The sequence below is a fragment of the Pipistrellus kuhlii genome, unplaced genomic scaffold (assembly GCF_014108245.1).
Source record: "Pipistrellus kuhlii isolate mPipKuh1 unplaced genomic scaffold, mPipKuh1.p scaffold_m20_p_15, whole genome shotgun sequence".
NCBI lineage: Eukaryota > Metazoa > Chordata > Mammalia > Chiroptera > Vespertilionidae > Pipistrellus > Pipistrellus kuhlii.
In genome coordinates this window covers 12476381-12494959 of record NW_023425460.1, presented here as the reverse complement: position 1 = coordinate 12494959, position 18579 = coordinate 12476381, and the positions used below count along the sequence as shown (strand labels likewise).

At 37.1% G+C, this 18579-nt stretch overlaps 1 protein-coding gene across 9 annotated transcripts in view; it reads right to left on the bottom strand.

Annotated features, from left to right (window-relative positions):
- Positions 1–18579, bottom strand: part of HERC4 (HECT and RLD domain containing E3 ubiquitin protein ligase 4) — an 89652-nt gene that overhangs the window by 52293 nt on the left and 18780 nt on the right. For 7 of the 9 annotated variants that reach the window (XM_045581814.1, XM_045581807.1, XM_045581808.1 and 4 more), the window contains 3 exons: positions 9005–9164; positions 5182–5271; positions 4273–4349 (listed from right to left, as the gene is read on the bottom strand). In XM_045581814.1, coding sequence (XP_045437770.1) covers positions 4273–4349; positions 5182–5271; positions 9005–9164 — 327 coding nt within the window. The remainder of the gene's footprint in view (positions 1–4272; positions 4350–5181; positions 5272–9004; positions 9165–18579) is intronic. The other 2 variants (XM_045581811.1, XM_045581812.1) reach the window with 1 other exon arrangement.

Below are 18579 nucleotides of genomic sequence, written 5' to 3'. Positions count from 1 at the left end.
TATACAATTTTATTTCTAAAGAAAAATATGTTAAATAGATCCACTCTCCACCATCTCTCCTGGTTCCTATAATAGTTCGGTCTGCTTGGCATTTTTGCCCCCACACTGCCACCCTCTTTTGCAACTTTAAACATATTTTTTAATTAAACAAAACTAATACATTAAATAACTGACTGGCCAACAACTAATTTTTAAAAATTGATACTATAAGATAGTACACAAAGTAAATCTCCCTCTAAAATTAGATCTCCTTATTTTCTTCCCAAGAGATAGCTACTCTGATCAGTACTTCCAGAAATATTCTATGCACATACTAGTAGGCATTTGTACATAGAATATAAAAATGCAGATTTGATAATGTTGCTCACCTAAAAAATGCCAATTTTTCACCCACTTGCTGTTCCTTTCAACTAAATTTCCCCTTCATCTTTGTCTAATTCACTTCCACTCTCCCCCAGCAGGAAGCCCTCTCTGATCTCTGAGATTAAGTTCAGTCACTCTATTACATGTTCTAAATATCCTCGTTTTTTTCTTTAGTCTTTTTTCATAGTATGTAATCACAGTATTATTTGTGTGACTGTATCATAAGGGCTAGTAGTGTACTGCTTATCACTGAATGTTGCACACTCGTAGGGGTGTCGAACTCAATCAGAGAAGGGGCCAAAATCTAAAATCCAGCCTAAATTGCGGGCCGAATGGTTTACTGAACAGTCATAAACTGTCATTGTGATGGAAATGCAGCGGAGTGCAGTGATGACAGCGCGGTGCGGGCCACATTGCAAGGCCTGGCGGGACAGATTTGGCCCGCGGGCCTTGTGTTTGACACATGTGCTCCAGAGTGTCTAGTTCATACTAAGTGGAGGGAGGAGGGGGGGATTGCTTCACGGAATAAGATACTGTCCTTAGATTAAACCTGAACAAGGCAAAAGATTACCTACCTATGAGTCAAGATAGAAAACTGCCCTCAACAGTAAAAACCTCTGAGTTTAAATTTATCATGGAATTACCTACCAAAATATTATCAATAAAAGAAAAGTTGGTAAAGTAAAATAAAGAATATAGGAATGCCACCTTCCCTATTACTTACAAAAGTCTAAATTCCTTATTTTGGGATTTTAGGCCCTTTTTAACAGATTTGTTTTTAATTCAGTTTCAATTAAAGTAAGAGTATGTTTCCAATTCTCTCACAATACCCACATAAAACTACATATCAATACTCAAATAAGCAAAATAGTTTCCTGATTCTATGCCTTTACTAATACTATCACTTTAGCCAACTCTGAACATTTCCCCTAGCGTTTCTAACCATTTCTCCAATTCTGAATAAATTCTACTAATCTTTCAAGACTTGCATCAAATATACTATATCCCCTCATTATTGCCACTAATTCTACTGACTGGAACTAACTACACTTTTTCTTCTTTCCTCTAGCATTTTACTTTAACCTTGTCCAAAATAGCATCTATCCTATATAATAAAGAGATGATATGCAAATTGACCATCACTCCAGCACACAACATGGCTGCCCCCAGGTGGACACAAGATGACCACCACGTGAGGACAATTGGGAGGGACCAGGCCTGCAAGGGAGGGCAGTAGGGGGAAGGGGGGCAGACCAGGCCTGCAGGGGAGGGCAGTTGGGGGCTACCAGGCCTGCAGAGGAGAATAGTTGGAAGCGACCAGGTCAGCAGGGGAGAGCAGTTAAGGGAGACCAGGCCGGCCAGCAGGTGAGGGCAGTTAGGGATGACCAGGCAGGCAGGAGAGGGCAGTTACAGGGGACCAGGCCTGCAGAGGAGGGCAGTTAGGGGCAACCAGGCTGGCAGGGGAGGGCAGTTAGGAACAACTGGGCCGGCAAGGGAGAAGTTAGGTGTCAATCAGGTTGGCAGGGGAGTGGTTAGGGTGTGATCAGGCTGGCAGGCAGAAGCAGTTAGGGGCAACCAGGTAGGCAGGCAGGCGAGTGGTTTGGAGCCAGCAGTCCTGGATTATGAGAGATGTCTGACTGCCCGTTTAGGCCTAATCTCACTGGGGTCGGGCCTAAACAGAGTCCGAGATTGGAGAGGGCGCAGGTTGGGCTGAGGGACAGACAGACAGACACACACACACACCCGTGCACACATTTCATGCACCAGGCCTATAGTATATATATATTGTATAAAAGCCTAAGCAACCATCCAACTGCTAGCTAGACCATCCAACTGGTGGCTATGATGTGCAATGACCACCAGTGGGCAGACAGTCCAACCGCTAGTTATGATGCACACTGACCACCAGGGAGCAGACACTCAATGCAGGAGCTGCCAAGCTCCAGTGACCCGGCAGCTGCGGTTCTCAGGTGATGCATCAGGAACCAAAGAGGAGGGAGCCCGATTCTGAGGTGTGTCACCCAAGAACTGCCCTCTTGCAATCCAGGACCCCTTGGGAGATGTTGGAGAGATGGTTTTGGCCTTATCCCTGCAAGCCAGGCCAAGGGACCCTCTAGTGCACATGTGCCAAACACAAGGCCCGCGGGCCAAATCCGTCCCGCCAGGCCTTGCAATGTGGCCCACACCGCGCTGTCATCACTGCACTCCGCTGCATTTCCATCACAATGACAGTTTATGACTGTTCAGTAAACCATTCATCCCGCGATTTAGGCTGGATTTTAGATTTTGGCCCCTTCTCTGATTGAGTTCGACACCCCTACTCTAGTGTTAGTGTGTGTGTGTGTGTGTGTGTGTGTGTGTGTGTGTGTGTGTGTCTTTTCCGCCCCTTAATCTATAACTACCCTGTTTCCCCGAAAATAAGACAGTGTCTTATATTAATTTTTTCTCCCAAAGTTGCGCTAGGTCTTATTTTCAGGGGATGTCTTATCTTTCCATGAGCTAGGTCTTATTTTCGGGGAAACACAGTATTTATTTGTATATCTGCCTCTTCCACTAGATGGTATGTTCTCTAAAGCTTAACTTATCTTAAGATAGGTCTCTTAACACATTGCAGACCAGTAGTCTTATCGCTAGCTTTATCCAGTGGCCACATAAGTTCCTATTAAACAAGTACTACAAAAAATGTTTTATATAACTGTTAAAGGCACACTTTAAAATTAAATACCCATTGCATTTTGCAGTTATTTATTACATGCTCTTACAAGCTAATATCTTTTTAAAGTATGATACTTTGGTAAAACACTGTGTAATATGAAGCGAGAATTCTCATGATCCGTCCGCAATGAGTTAACTTACCTATTCTTTACCCAAGTTACAAATCCTTAGCTGGCATATGAAAAAATTAATCTAATAAGAAAGGAAATAAAACAAAGCTAATAGGAATCTTGGCCTTCTTGTTTTTATTTATAAATAGTTTATCTGTGAAATCAAATGAGGTTGGGCAAGTCATAACTTTCCCCAGCTATGAAGGAATAGCATTAAACAAACTAAAGAAACAAATAGAACAAAAATAAATGTCATTCATGGCTATATAGTAGCAATATATAATTTGGCAATGACATCATACAACAACAACAAAATATCAAATACCTATGGAAAAATCTAATAAAAGGAGTCTAAGTCTTCTCCATAGAAGACAACAAAATACTATTGAGAAAAATTAAAAGATTAAAGTAATGGAGGGATATAGCATGTTCAGGGACTAAAAGACATTGTGTAAAGACTTTTCTCAAATTGATTTATAGAGACAATACAATCCAAATCAAAATCCCAATAGTTTGTGCATCTGTGAAAACTGTCAAGCTAATTCTAAAATGGATATGAAAAAGAATCAGGACAATCTTAAGAAAGAACAAAATTGGAGGACTTTCTGCTCAATTAAAGTATCCAATATAATAAAAGCCCAATATACTAAGTGCCTGGCTGTCCAGTTGTATGTTCAACCAAAGCGTAATATGCTAATGATATGCTAAGGCTGCTCAACCACTTCCTATGATGTGCACTGACCAACAGGGGGCAGATGCTCCTACTGGTAGGTTACCTTGCTCCTGGGTTCTGGCAGACTGGGCAGGCCTGACATGCCCTGAAAGCCCTCCTGCAGTCCCACCCCAGCTGGCCAACTTCCCGCATCTCTTCCCCAGCCCTGATAGTGCACCAGTGGGATCCCTGGTCTAAATCCCTCATAATCCAGGACCCCTCGGGGGATATCAGAGAGCCGAGAGCTGGTTTCAGCACGATCCCGCAGGCCAGGCCAAGGGATCCCACTGGTGCACGAATCTGTGCACTGGGCCTCTAGTCAAGTAATAAAACTGAAAAAGGAAAATAAAATAAAATAAAAACAATGCTTACCTTTAGAAAGTGCAAGTGAATGATAATAACCACAAGCAACTTGTACTATCTGGATATCTGATAAACATTTAATATTTCTAGAAAAGAAGAGATATTAGAATCAGTTAATTCCAGTTATTAAATGGATCCTGAATCCTTAATTCATATATGCTATTTCTTGACCACCTACTATGTACAAGTTGTTTCCTACCAACCTAGCAGCTCATGTTATATTTTATACATGCCCAATTTATCAAAAATTTGTTAGTCAGTATACAAAATCTAGACATAAAGAAAATTAAAAGTGAATTGAGAAAATACTTGGAAAGGACAACATTTAACAAACTATGTGCATACCTCAAATATCCCTCAGAGCGCTTTTACAATTTAGTTTTCTTTAATCATAAAAATTAAAAAAAAAAATTAAAGCTTAACACATAAAATTTGTAATATATTTGTAAAACAAATGTACATGATCTAATTTGTCTAAAATTGATGTCCAAGTTTAATATATGTTCTCTTCTATCGGGTTAAGAACTAAAAATATTCCTATTATGTTAATTGCTACCAATTCTCAAATGATGAAATCAATTCTTTTGGCCCTTTTGCTTTACATCTAAATCAGTGACATTCAACTTAATTCCTAACCAGGGAAATTTAATAAATACACATTTATTATCACTGACAAGTTCAGATATTCTGCTGTCTGCTTTTTTCCTTATAATTTTTATAGTTTCTTTTTTCTCCCATTTCTGAATTTTCCTTAACTGCAATATGATTTCTTAAACAATACAAAAATCAAGTAACTGCATCAAACATCCCAGGTTTTTCTTAAGCAGTCCCCTTTAACTGACCATTCTATTGTTTTTACTGAATGAGTGTTTTCAAGAAAAAAAGTGAGAAGGAAACATGTTTCTTATTTCCCTTTACCTGATACTGCCACCTGACCTGATTCGGCCAAATGAAAGTCCGGAGCAAGTTCTGACCAGAGAGTCGATAATCATGATTTTCGGAAGGCAGCTTCAGCAAATCAAATTTTGAGCAGGAGAAAGATGAGTTACTCTAATCCCATATTAGTATTAAAAATATTTTTATTTAGTGGATTTATGTCTTAAATATAAAATCTGAAAGTTATGTTCCTACAATTTAGCAGAACCTAACAAGTTAGAAGGCTCTAACGTACCCTCAGATTTTAAAAGGTAGCAAAATGCCCATATTTCTGCAATTACCAAAATCAAACATTGGCAATGCAAAAACAGGATTTAATCAAGTCCAATTTGCAAATCAAATAAAACACTTCAAAAATTACATTCTAGCCGGGACCGGTTTGGCTCAATGGATAGAGCGTCAGCTTGGGAACTGAAGGGTCCCGGGTTCGATTCCGGTCGGGGGCATGTACCTTGGTTGCGGGCATATCCCCGGTGGGGGGTGTGCAAGAGGCAGCTGTTCGATTCTCTCATCGATGTTTCTGACTGTCTCTCTCCCTTCCTCTCTGTACAAAATCAATAAAATATATTAAAAAAAAATAAATTACATTCTGATAGCACCCTATGTTTTTTCCCTCACAGCATTTATCACTATTAATTACTGATATACTTATTTATTTATTACCACTGTACTATTAAACATTAAGCTCTCTGATGGCATATTAAGTATCTTATACCCACACAATCCCTGCCACCTACCCGAGTGCCTTACAAAAAGTATGTAATGAATACATTGTTAAAGGATAGGTAAATTTATAGTCTTAGAGACTTCAGTATTAAAACCATTCTAAATGAGTGAAACTAATAAAATGATTTTTGACCAAGCTGTTGGATTTCTATTGTCCAGAAACAACTGTTCTCACAAGGATCATATCACACCTTCCTGTCAAAATTTTTTATTGTATATGTCCATTAAATAGGATTTTAAAAAATAAGCTACAAATTTAACACAATTATTTTTCTAAAGTTTGCATGGAAAAGTATGTATTTCCAGGTACATTAAACTAAAGATAGCAAAATCAGGTCTATAGAGACCACTGATACTGATAATTTCAAGAATAGATTATTTCAAAACATAACAAAATTAGAAGTAGAAAAAGACTACTACCAAAGTAGTAAGAATTTCAAATTTCCATTTATTATTAGTTTTACATTCTTTAAAGTATTGGTTAATTTACATTTTCATCTTTTAGCATAAACATGATTTTGTTCTCAAGAAAGTACAGTCTAGCCAGGACCGGTTTGGCTCAATGGATAGAGCGTCGGCTTGGGGACTGAAAGGTCCCGGGTTCGATTCCGGTCAAGGGAATGTACCTTGGTTGCGGGCATATCCCCAGTAGGGGGTGTGCAAGAGGCAGCTGATCGATGACTCTCTCTCATCGATGTTTCTGACTCTATCTCTCTCCCTTCCTCTCTGTACAAAATCAATAAAATATATTTTTTAAAAAAGTACAGTCTAATGTGAATCTTCACATTTCTGATTACTCTTATGAAAATCACAAACAGTAATTTTAAAAAATCTATTTGTATATATTTGAGTTTCCTCCTGTCTTCTATACATTTTATTCAAAGTGTATGTGAAATTTACAATGCTGGCTGGCATATCTAAGAATCTAGAAAAAGCCTTGCATCTAAAAAATGATATAGTACTGAAACTTAAAAATAAAAAAATTATTGGCAGTCTTTCATAAAAATATATTCTTACTGAAATATTAAATTGGCCTTTAAAAGTTGAAAATATCAGTAAAAACAACATATGTCACAATAAACCAGACAGACTAGTCTACAACAAATGTATGAGTTTGAACAGAAAAAATGACTACACAGCTTAATGTTAATATAGGATGCTTAACTAACACAAAAGCAGAATTTTAAAGCAAAGGCCTCAAGTTAAGATCTCTTTCAGGTCCCCATCTAGGCTCATAAAATAGTAAAGTCACAAATACATAATTTACTACTGGGCAACCTTCAAATAAATTAATATACAATGAAATTCTCTCTTTACAGTTACCTTTCTTTCCCATTTACTAATCATTACAGATTACTGATTGAAATCTCGTATACCAGAAGTGAACAGAAACAAAAATGTAAGTAGTGAGAATTAAGACACCAGTGAAGTAAAAATGAGGGAAAACTAGAAAGCTCTGCTATGAACCATGGTTGAGAATATTAACTTAGAAAATCTAACATGTATGTCCCTTTTCAATCCTAAAACCACAAAACTTTTAAAATCTTAAATTAAAAACCCCATTCTACAACAATTACTTTTGGGAGAAAATAAAAGCAGTATAAAATATGACAAACATGCAGTTACTATGTTTTTATGAATGCTTTGTTACTAAACCAAAATCCACTGGTTGCAAATTACCATTTTCTGAAATAAATCAAAATTGAAATGACTAAAAGAATTTAATCTACTTAATTTAAAAAAAAAGATTTCCCCCCAACAGAACCATCAAGAGACATTAAAAGCATAATGGAAATACTCATTTGTTTCACCACTCCAATTATGTCATCACAAAAGAAAAAAGGGGAAAGAAATTTGTGAAATTTAGTCACAGGTTTAATAAATAGGTGACTGTGATGTATCCAAAGTCTCAACAGACAGTCCGTTACCACAACAAATATAAAATGTCAGACCAAAGATAAAAAAATCTTTTAATATGTTACAACACAAGGAAGGTTACAGGCTTATTATAATAGAAGAGTTACCTTTCCCTAACTAAAATAAAAAAAAATAAATAAATCAATCAACAATAAGAAACTCATTCCTAGCAATGATAGAGTTTCTGTTCTGATATATGTTAGTAGTTCCTGTGCTCCATTTTCTTGTCCTAGTCCTACTTTGTATCTTTTAAACCAAAATAAATATCATTTTAAAATTAAATACAAAATATCTAAATGTGTGTTTAAAAAGTGCTACCTAAGCTGAAACCAGTTTGGCTCAGTGGTAGAGAGTCGGTCTGTAGACTGAAAGGTCCCGGGTTTGATTCCAGTCAAGGGCATGTACATTGCCCTTGGTCGATGTTTCTCTCTCATCGACGTTTCTAGCTCTCTCCCCCCACCCCCTCTCTCTCCCTTCCTCTCTGTAAAAAAATCAATAAAATATGTTAGAAGGAGCAAGAATTTAAAGAGGCAAAAAAATTGTATAATTTTTAAAACTAAGCATGACTTTGTGTATTATTTTTCTATCTAAAATAAATTAGATGTTTTTATCTAAATATTTATATTTTTACCTAGATATGTTCATGTTCTTATAATTTTTAACATTAAAACAATGATTATGCCTTATGCAAATCTTAAGACTACAACACTGATGAAGCATTATTTATTTTTCATTTTTAAATAATTCTATGATGACTAATGGTTAGCATAAATCATGGTCACTGCTATATAAAAAAGTGGAAAGTAACTGAATTCTTTTTACACTAAGCATGTGGAACTTCTGTACTGAATAAAAACAATAAATACTAAAAAAAAAAAAAAAAAAAAAAAAAAAAAACAAGGTAGAGAAACATGCAACCAATCAATTTTTACTATGTCAATAGCTGGGCTAGTCAAGATATGTGGGGGAAAACAAAAGTATATAAAAAAGGGGACACTCCACCCACCCAAATTAAAGGTTAGAACCTAACTAGTAAACTTCAGAATTCAAAGGGGAGAAATAATAGGTGTCAACTTTTACATGCCCAAAGTATACAGGATAATTTAATAATAAATTTATGACAGAAGATTATTAAGGACCTCTTTTTGGTCACCTTTGTTACCTGGGTACTCTGATACATTCCTCTGATCCTAGCAGGCCAAGTTGTCCATCAGAATCGAGACCCCAAGCATACACCTGGCCCTTGTCATTTAGTGCTAATGTATGAGCTTCTCCACATGAAACAGCTAGAATATTTTGGGCATCCAGGGCAACAACCTGCTCTACAGAAATCAAGGAGAAAAACATTATATTCTAGTTTAGAACTACCAATGGAAATAAGACACAATCTTCATCATGCATAAGAAAGCTAAGGAAATGCTAAAATACAGACTAAGTATAACTTCAGTTAGTCTGAAAAATCTAGCAAATATGTTCCATACAAAATTTTCATTGTGGAATATATATATATATATATCATAGTGCATGATTGACTCAGAATATACGGTGTTGCAAAAAAATGTATAAACACATTTTGAATAACTATATAGGCGGTATTTATTTAAAATACATTTCATTTTCAAAATTGAGCTATCAGCTGTTAAAATGTATACATATTTTTGGGGGAAACTCTGTATTAAGTGACTTGAACATTTTGGGGAAATGTTAAGGGTTATAAAGATTCTCTCAGAAAGTCATCTTCATTCAAAGCCATTACCAATATAAGAGAGTCCAGCTAAAAAGGGAATCACTTAAATAACCTGGGCTGTTTTGTTTTTGCTTTTTAATAATAAAATAATTGACACATACATTACCATATAGATACTACTATGGAGTGATTCTGAATTTAATGAAATAACCTGAATTGGCAATTTCTGATAGGAAACAAATTTTTTACAGAACTCATTAATGAAGCATCTATTGGATTGGCTAAGGAGAGAATTGAAAGGCAATGTGACCACAACAAATGGATTTCAGTTTATTGACTGCCATTTTAACAGCAAAGACATAAAAACACTGTATGTGGTTAAAACGTGCTCAAGTTTTAAACTAGGAATTAATTCTAAGTACTGGCCCTTCATAAGACTATTAGTAACCACTGACAAATCAGTCAAAAGTGAAATTTGTTTCCTTAATCCTAAAATGTGCAATGTCTTATCAGTTTACTATTACAAGTTTTTGTTTGTTTTGTTAATCCTCACCTGAGGATATTTTTCCATTTATTTTTAGAGAGTGAAAGAGAGGGAAAGGAGAAGAAGAAACACATAGATTGGTTGCCCTCCTCTCCCCAGGGAAGAACCTGATGCCCTGGACTGGGAATCGAACCCTTTATCCTTAGATGTGAAGGTCAATGCTCTATCCATTGAGACACACAGGCCAGGGTCCAGCACAAATTATTTTAAGACACCACTTAAAATTATTTTAACTTAATAAGAAAGCTTTACGTTTTTCTTTATTAAACTAAAAGCCTCGTAAGTAGTTAAAATGAATCAACCATATTTTAGCTCTGTATACCAATGCTACTGTTCAATAATGAAACAGATCACATCAAGGAGATTTATAAATAAATCCCTCCGTATAATTGTACCTGAATTACTATCCTGAGTTTTGGGGTGGGAGGCTGTACAACTCTAACAATATTTTAAGTACTTACCTTAGAATACTATATGAGTTAATTACCTTAGAATACTATATGAGTTAATAACAAGAAACTGTGAACAGTACGTGGAAGTTCATTATACTAATCTCTCACTCTTTATATGCATATTTTCATAAAATTATATTGCAGAAACTTACAAAAAAGGAATACAAGGTATAACATATTGTCCCCCCAAAAAATTAAGAAAAAGGACTTCGAAATATGGCATCATTTATTTACATCAAAACATTCCCGTAAGTTTTAATTATGAAGAAAGAAATAAAACACAGAAGAGATTTCTACTCTCTCACAGAGGCCCCAGAAATAAGATAATGTTTCTCCAAAACAATCCTCAAGGGTAACTAGCGAAGAGCAGGAAATGTTAGGATGACAAATGTTAGGATGAGTAAGATTGGTTAAACAATAATAAAGAGTACCTAAATTAGAGAGCAATAGCTATAAAACCAAAGGCACTTAAAATCCAAGAAACAAAGAAACAATCATTCAGACTAAACAATAATAGCATATAATACTTCTTGTGCTCCATGCTCTAGACACACAAGGACAAATAAAACAAGAATTCTAGCTTTCAAGGAGTTTACAGTATATAGAATAACAAGTATGATAAAGGATTGTAATTAAATGCTAAAAGATACACAAAAGGGACACGGGAATTATTAAAGCCTTGAAAGATATGAGGAGGAACTTTGGAAGACACTTAAAGTAAGACCTGAGCTAAGGACAGAGGAAGAAGATTCCATGTACCCATTTGAGAAAATTCAATTTGTTATATAGCAAAATAATCTAAAAGCAATGAAAAGACTGATAACATAAACAGGAAAATATTATGTTCACTTAGAACTCATAAAGCCATACATTTTTAAAAATGTATTTTTATTGATTTCCTAGAGAAAGGGAGGGGGAACAAGATAGAAACATCCTATATATAATTAAAGGGTAATATGCAAACTGACTCTAACAGAACTGTAAATGACTGGTTGCTATGACACGCACTGATCACAAGGGGGCAGGCACTCAACACAAGAGCTACCCCCAGTGATCAGTGTGCTCTCACAAGGAGCTCCTCCACTCAGCCACAAGATGGGCGCAGTACAGTGACAGTGGTGGAAGCCACTCCTGCCTCCGAGGCAGCCCTAGAGGCAGCCCTAAGGATATCCGACTGCAGCTTAGGCCAACTCCACATCCCCTGAGGGCTTCCATCAGCAAAAGCTACATAGATTTTACTAACTAGCCCATATTAGTTACCTGAGGGTACCCTATTTGGGCGCCAGGTGCGAGTGTCCCCCCCCAGGGTTCGGGATCTGGAGGAGGCCGATCACAAATGAAAGAAACTAGAAAGTATTAATTTGGAAATATTGGGGGCCAGATGGGAGTCCAACTCAAGGGGAAGGACTCCACCCCACTCTGGCCTTGCTAACCCTTTTATTAAGACTATGGGATACACCCACAGCCTTTAGGCAGGCAATTGCAATAATAGCTCCAGGACAGCCCATCAGCAAGGATTTACATAAGACTAAAAGGTGGAAGTTGCTTTAGCTACCATTGTCTCAACTAGACTGTGGGAGGTAGGCCTTTCAGAGCTTCAAGATTGACCAGTCTTCTGGGTTCCTGGTCCACACCTCTGCAGCTAGTGAAGACGATGGGCAGCTTCCAACAAAGGGCATGTGCCCAGGTTGCAGACGTATATCTCCCTCTCCCTCTCTCTCTCTCTCTCTCTCTCTCTCTCTCTCTCTCTCTCTCTCCACCCCCCTCCCTTCCTCTGTGAAGTCAATTAAAACAATTTAAAAAAAAAATACTAATATATACAGATAAAAAAATATGTGGCAAAATTTTAACTGTTGGTCATTGTACTACTCTTTCAACTTTATGCTTCACAAAGTTCATATAAAATTTTTGAGAAAAATAACACTACCCATATCAGTTCACAATATTCCTCTTCAAGGAAAGAAAAAAAGAAACATTTAGTTCTGGGAGGTACAAAAAGGCAAAGAAAACATTAAGTAAAGAATATTGCCTTGGGAAAGAAAAAAATACATTTCTCAGAGACAGGAGCAGTAACAGAAAAGAACTAGATAAACGTAATCCTATCAAGAAAGAGGGTAATATGCAAATTAACTGTCAATCCGCCACAAAGATGGCAGCAGCCATAGCCTCAAGATGGCTGTGCCCAGTCCTCTCAGCCCCACTCAGGGCCTCTGGGCAGGTTCTGGGCTGCAAACATTGCACAGCTCCTCCACTGCCTGGAGGCAGGATGCCTTGGGACAGGATGTGGAGTAGGTCACAGAACAATGGGTCGGTTGGAGATTAGAAGGAGGTGGCCCTGCCTGATTTCTTGGAAGAAGCTGAAATAACTTTTGTAACCTTTGGGTTGTCCATTGTAACTATCCTAACTCTCTCTTGTGGTTTCTGAGCATAAATTTGCTGTAAGACCTGTGGTCTACACTGCAGTTCGGCCTTTACACGGTGAAGTGCTGCAATTGCAGCTGCTGGCAAGCTTAATAAAGGCTCATAAATTTTGGTCTCTGACTCTGGTGGTCGTCTCTTGCGAGTCGTCCCATAACAGGCAGCAGGCACAGAGGGGCCAGGGAGAGGGAACTGCAAATGGGCCTCTGGGCAGCAGGCATGGAGCAGCCAGGCCTCGCAGAGAGGTACTGGCACACGGATTCATGTGCAGGGCTACTAGTATAGATATGTTCAAGTTGTAAACACTGATAGCAAATCAGTATTACCTCATCATTACTTCTGGTTCTTCTTACACTTTTATTGTTAAAATCCAATAATTTTTAAAACCAATGGCACATTATTTTATTAAGGAGATAATATTCTTTTTTACTCAATAATGCAAATATTGTTGTGTATAGATTTATAAAAACCAATTAAAATGTCAACCTAATGATGATTTTATTTCTACTTCATCTATTTCCTCCAAATTACCTTTGTATGCACATCTGATTTCAGCTTTTGTTCACTTACATGCTACATCAAGTAAATTTTGTTGCACAAACATAAGAAAAAATACTGTTACACATCATCTTAGCCAATACAGGATAGGTCTGTGGTCAGCAAACTTTGGCTCAAGAGCCATATGCGGCCGCTTGAGTGTGGCTCTTCCACAAGATACCACGGCCTGGGCGAGTCTATTTTGAAGAAGTGTCGTTAGAAGAAGTTTAAAAAATTAGGCTCTCAAAAGGAATTTCAATAACTGTACTGTTGATATTTGGCTCTGTTGACTGAGTTTGCTGACCACTGGGATAGGTCTATAGCTTCATGTAAAATGCTAAAAAGATATAATCCTTCCTGTTGAATAACTAAGTGGATAAGAACATCCTATTTCCTTTGGAATCTAAGGAATATATCCCTCAATTCTTGAGTTTGTGAAAATTCATGTAGAATTATCTCCAAACTCAATGATCAGTGGTACTATCCACACTGACTTTCTGATTTATTTAGTAATTGTGAAATAGCTTTCTTTCTCTGTCCATTTTCTTCTCTTTGCCATTAAAGACAAAATGAAAATTTCTGCATTCTCAACTGTGGTCAATGAAAAGCTACAAAGAAAAAGAAAAGCTACAAAGATGGTGACTACAGGCTTCTTTTAAATCTTTAAAAATGACGTAAAACTCAAAAAACTTAAAAAGAAAACTGAAGGATGCTAAATAATGATTTATTTCACTACTGCACCATCCTTCTAGGAAACTTCATCATTATTCTAGTTAAAACTTTAGTCATTTTATTTTAGTCTACTTGGGAAAATAATCAATTACAACAGCCTTCTTGGACTTAGAAACCCTACATGGCACTTCAGCACCATGCTTAGGTGATTTTGAATTGTAAAATCACCAAAACAAAAAGTATAAAAATGCACCCTAGCTGTTTTGACCAGAACGATCAGTGGATAGAGCATTGGTAGGCCGAGGACTGAAGGGTCCTGGGTTCGGGTCCAGTCAAGGCATGTGCCTGGATTCCAGGCTCAGTCCCCAGTTGGGGTCATGCAGGAGGCAGCCTATCAATGATTCTCTCTCATCATTGATGTTTCGATTTCTCCCTTTCTCTCTGAAATATTTTTTTTTAAAGTACAAAAATATGAAAAATGAGGCACTTAATATACTGCAAAAAGAACAGTTGTTTACAGTACTTAAATGAGAAAAGGGTAGAAATATTTTATTTCTCTTCCCTTTTTTTTCCTTCTCCGCCCTTTTACCAACAGATGTATAATCGATTAATCAACTGTATATATTTAACCTTATGTTCCAGCTAAGATTTTGTTACAGTTCTCAATTGACCAGGCAAGAACAAAAGGATTTTTAACTCAGGAATTTGAGGGGAAAAAATAAACATTATTATATCACTCTATAACATAATCTGTCATCCACAGATGTTAAAACCTTATGTGGTGTTATTGTGTTCCTAAAGGGTTAAAAATGTCAAAAAATATATACATGAAATTGGCAAAGAAACACATCTTTAAAATATGAGCCAAAAAAAGCTTTTTAAAAGGCAAGTTGGCAATACACTTTACAATTCTGAACATGCATGCCCTTTGACCCAGAAAATTTCCTTTTAAGAATTCATTATAAATTGTAAAACAATGTTTATTGAATCTGTTTGTAATTGGGGGGAAACAACAGGAAATAACCTGATTTATAGTAAAAGTAGATAAGTTATGGAATATCTACCGGTATGTAACAAGACAAATATCCTATATTAGACACCTGGTGCACGAAATTTGAGCACTGAATGGGGGGTGGGGGGAAAATGGCCCTGCCTGGCCTGTGCCCTCTCACAGTGTGGGAGCCCCGTGATCAATTGCCCCAAAAAGGAAGATCCCACTCACCCATCGAGGCCTCCTCGATACTGCCCCAAAGAGGTAGGCCAGAGCCAGGGATCCTGCCTCCACGCCGTGCAGAGCCTCGGGACCCCCAAGTCTCACCACGTGGAGCTGCAGGACCCCCAGCAGAGCCACTGCTTGGGGACCCGCCTCCAAGCGGCACATTCAGCCCCAACTCCCTGCCCATGCAGCCTCCTGGTGATGGATTGTTATGGAGTGAGGGCATGACTACCACCTAGGCTTTTATTAGTACAGATAATAAAAGTCCAGTGACTGAACAGTGGAATGACCAGAACGATCGGTCGACCAGTCGCTATGATGCACACTGAACATCAGGGGGCAGATGCTCAACACAGGAGCTGCCGCTGACTGGGATGAGCAGCTGCTACTGCAGTGAGAACAGCTGCTCAGAGGGCAAGTTCACAGCCACTTGGCTGACTGGGATGAACGTGTTCCCATGGAAGCCAATACCCACAGGACACATTCTCCACCAGTGCACAAATCCTGTGCACAGACCTCCAGTGTCAAGTAAAATGCAAATTGCAGACCTTTATATAAATGTGTATAAAATTATGACTTTTAACACAAGTATAAAAGACATGAAAATATAAATAGTAGTAGCCATCTTAGAATGTATAGGGAAAATGACTTCCCTTTTTTAGATCATATATTTCTTTAAGTCTAAAAAAGATATAAAGTACTTCTATTATTTTGGTAATCAGAAAAAAAAAAATAACTTTTTAAGGCATAGAAAGCCCCCAATTTATAAAATGACCCATGAACCCCACAGGAACAAATGTCCTCTTTCCCAACATCAAAACATTAGGGAAATAATTAACTTGGAGTGGTTAAGAGGTTCTTACCTATGAAACAGAGGCTGTGATCAGATATTGTTTATTTTTAGTTAAGTTAAATACTACCCACAAATTATCCTGAACTTTCTGGAACTGATAAACCAACAGAACTAAACAAGTCAGGAAAGTTAAAGGGTGCAGATATTTTTCTGACATTTAAAACTCAAATTTAAAACGCAAATGAATTTTTCTAAAGAAAACACTACACAGTTCACTTAAATATAATTATTAGGTACAATCTTTTTTTAAATATATTTTATTGATTTTTTACAGAGAGGAAGAGAGAGGGATAGAGAGTTAAAAACATTGATGAGAGAAACATCCATCAGCTGCCTCCTGCACACCCCCTACTGGGGATATGCCTGCAACCAAGGTACATGCCCTTGACTGGAATCGTACCTGTGACCCTTGAGTCCACAGGCTAACACTCTATCCAGTGAGCCAAACTGGTTAGGGTGCAAAAACAGTATTGTTTATGAACACCACGCAGAGATATGTTGATAACAATTCTAAAACTAAAAAATATACTTTGTTAAATAACTAATTTAAAGAGGCATCATTTCAATTTCTTAGTAATTTTGCCAGATGTCTATTTGCCAATGTTTAATTCTTCCAGAGTTTAAGTTTCAAAATCTTCTGAACTACCATGTCTTATTCGTTGCTGTTTCTTCTTTCCTTCTCTCTGAATAACTCCAAACTCTAAAAAAGAACAATTCATCTCTAAAAGTGTAACGTTCACAAGAGAGTATTTTATTAAAGAGGCACTATTATAACTCCATTCTTGTTTAAAATGTCACACATAGCCCTGGCCAATGTGGTTCAAGTTGGTTGAGCATCAACTCAGGTACTGAAAGTAAAGGGTTTGATGCCCAATTAGGAGGCAACTGATTAATGTTCATGTCCATATTTCTCTTTCTCCCTCTCTCTTCCTCAATAAAACATATTTTTTTAAATAGCCACTCAGCCCCAATATATATGCAGAAAAAGACTGAGAAGATAAATACTAAATTGTCAACTCTGGTTACCTATAAAGGTATTTTTTTTCTTATGGTTCTTTTAATTATTTAACTAAACAACTGAATGTATAGTTAATGCATTTATGATTCTGACTTCTGAAAGATGGCATTAGCTCTAGCTGGTTTGTGCCAGTGGATAGAACGGTCCCAGATAGATGAAGGGTCCCAGTTTGATTCCAGACAAGAGTGCATGCCTAGGTTGTGGACTCAATCCCCAATAGGGGACAAGCAGGAGGCAGCCAATCAATGATTCTCTCTCATCATTGATGTTTCTTTCTTTCTTCCTTTCTTTCTTTTTTTTTTTCTTTTTTAATATATTTTGATTTTTTACAGAGAGGAAGGGAGAGAGAGAAACATCGATGAGAGAGAAACATCGACCAGCTGACTCTTGCACACCCCCCACCGGGGATGTGCCCGCAACCAATGTACATGCCCTTGACCGGAATCGAACCTGGGACCTTCCGATCCGCAGACCGACACTCTACCACTGAGCCAAACCGGCTTCGGCATCATCATTGATGTTTCTATCTTTCTATCCCTCTCCCTTCCTGTCTGAAATAAATAAATACACACACACACACACACACACACACACACATTTTATTTACTTTTATTTTTTAATATATTTTATTAATTTTTCACAAAGAGGAAGAGAGAGGGATAGAGAGTTAGAAACATCGATGAGAGAAACATCGATCAGCTGCCTCTTGCACATCCCCTACTGGGGACATGCCTGCAACCAAGGTACATGCCCTCGAAAGGAATCAAACCCGGGACCTTTCAGTCCGCAGGCCGACGCTCTATCAACTGAACCAAACCGGTTTTGACCACACACACATTTTTTAAAAAGATTAGTGAATAGCAATAAATAATTCAGAATGCTTTTTTAAACTTTAAATAGTTATAGTAGATTTTGTTAGAAAACAAAGAAGCAAAAGGCCACTTCACTCAAGGCATGTATTTCCCTATTCCTAAAGTAAAGTTTTTGTTTACTGACACTTTGTGAAGGATCTCTAATATAATCCATATAATGATCATAAAGTATATTATAAAACTAAATTGAGACTGAAGGAAATAAGACTAAAACATCAAAAAATTAAAGTGTCTATTCTCCAAATTAGTACAATAGAAATTTGAAACTGTGTAACCCATAATCATTAAAGCATTTTGAGTTGCCTGATAAATTCTAAAGTTAATGTAAAGTGACTTACATATCTTAGTTGACAGCCCACAAAATAATATTCATATGGAGTTATAACTAGATTTTAAAAATTCTTTACAAATGGGAATGTTTACAAGTTCATACCCCTCTTACGCATTCTATCTACATAGAGGTATACA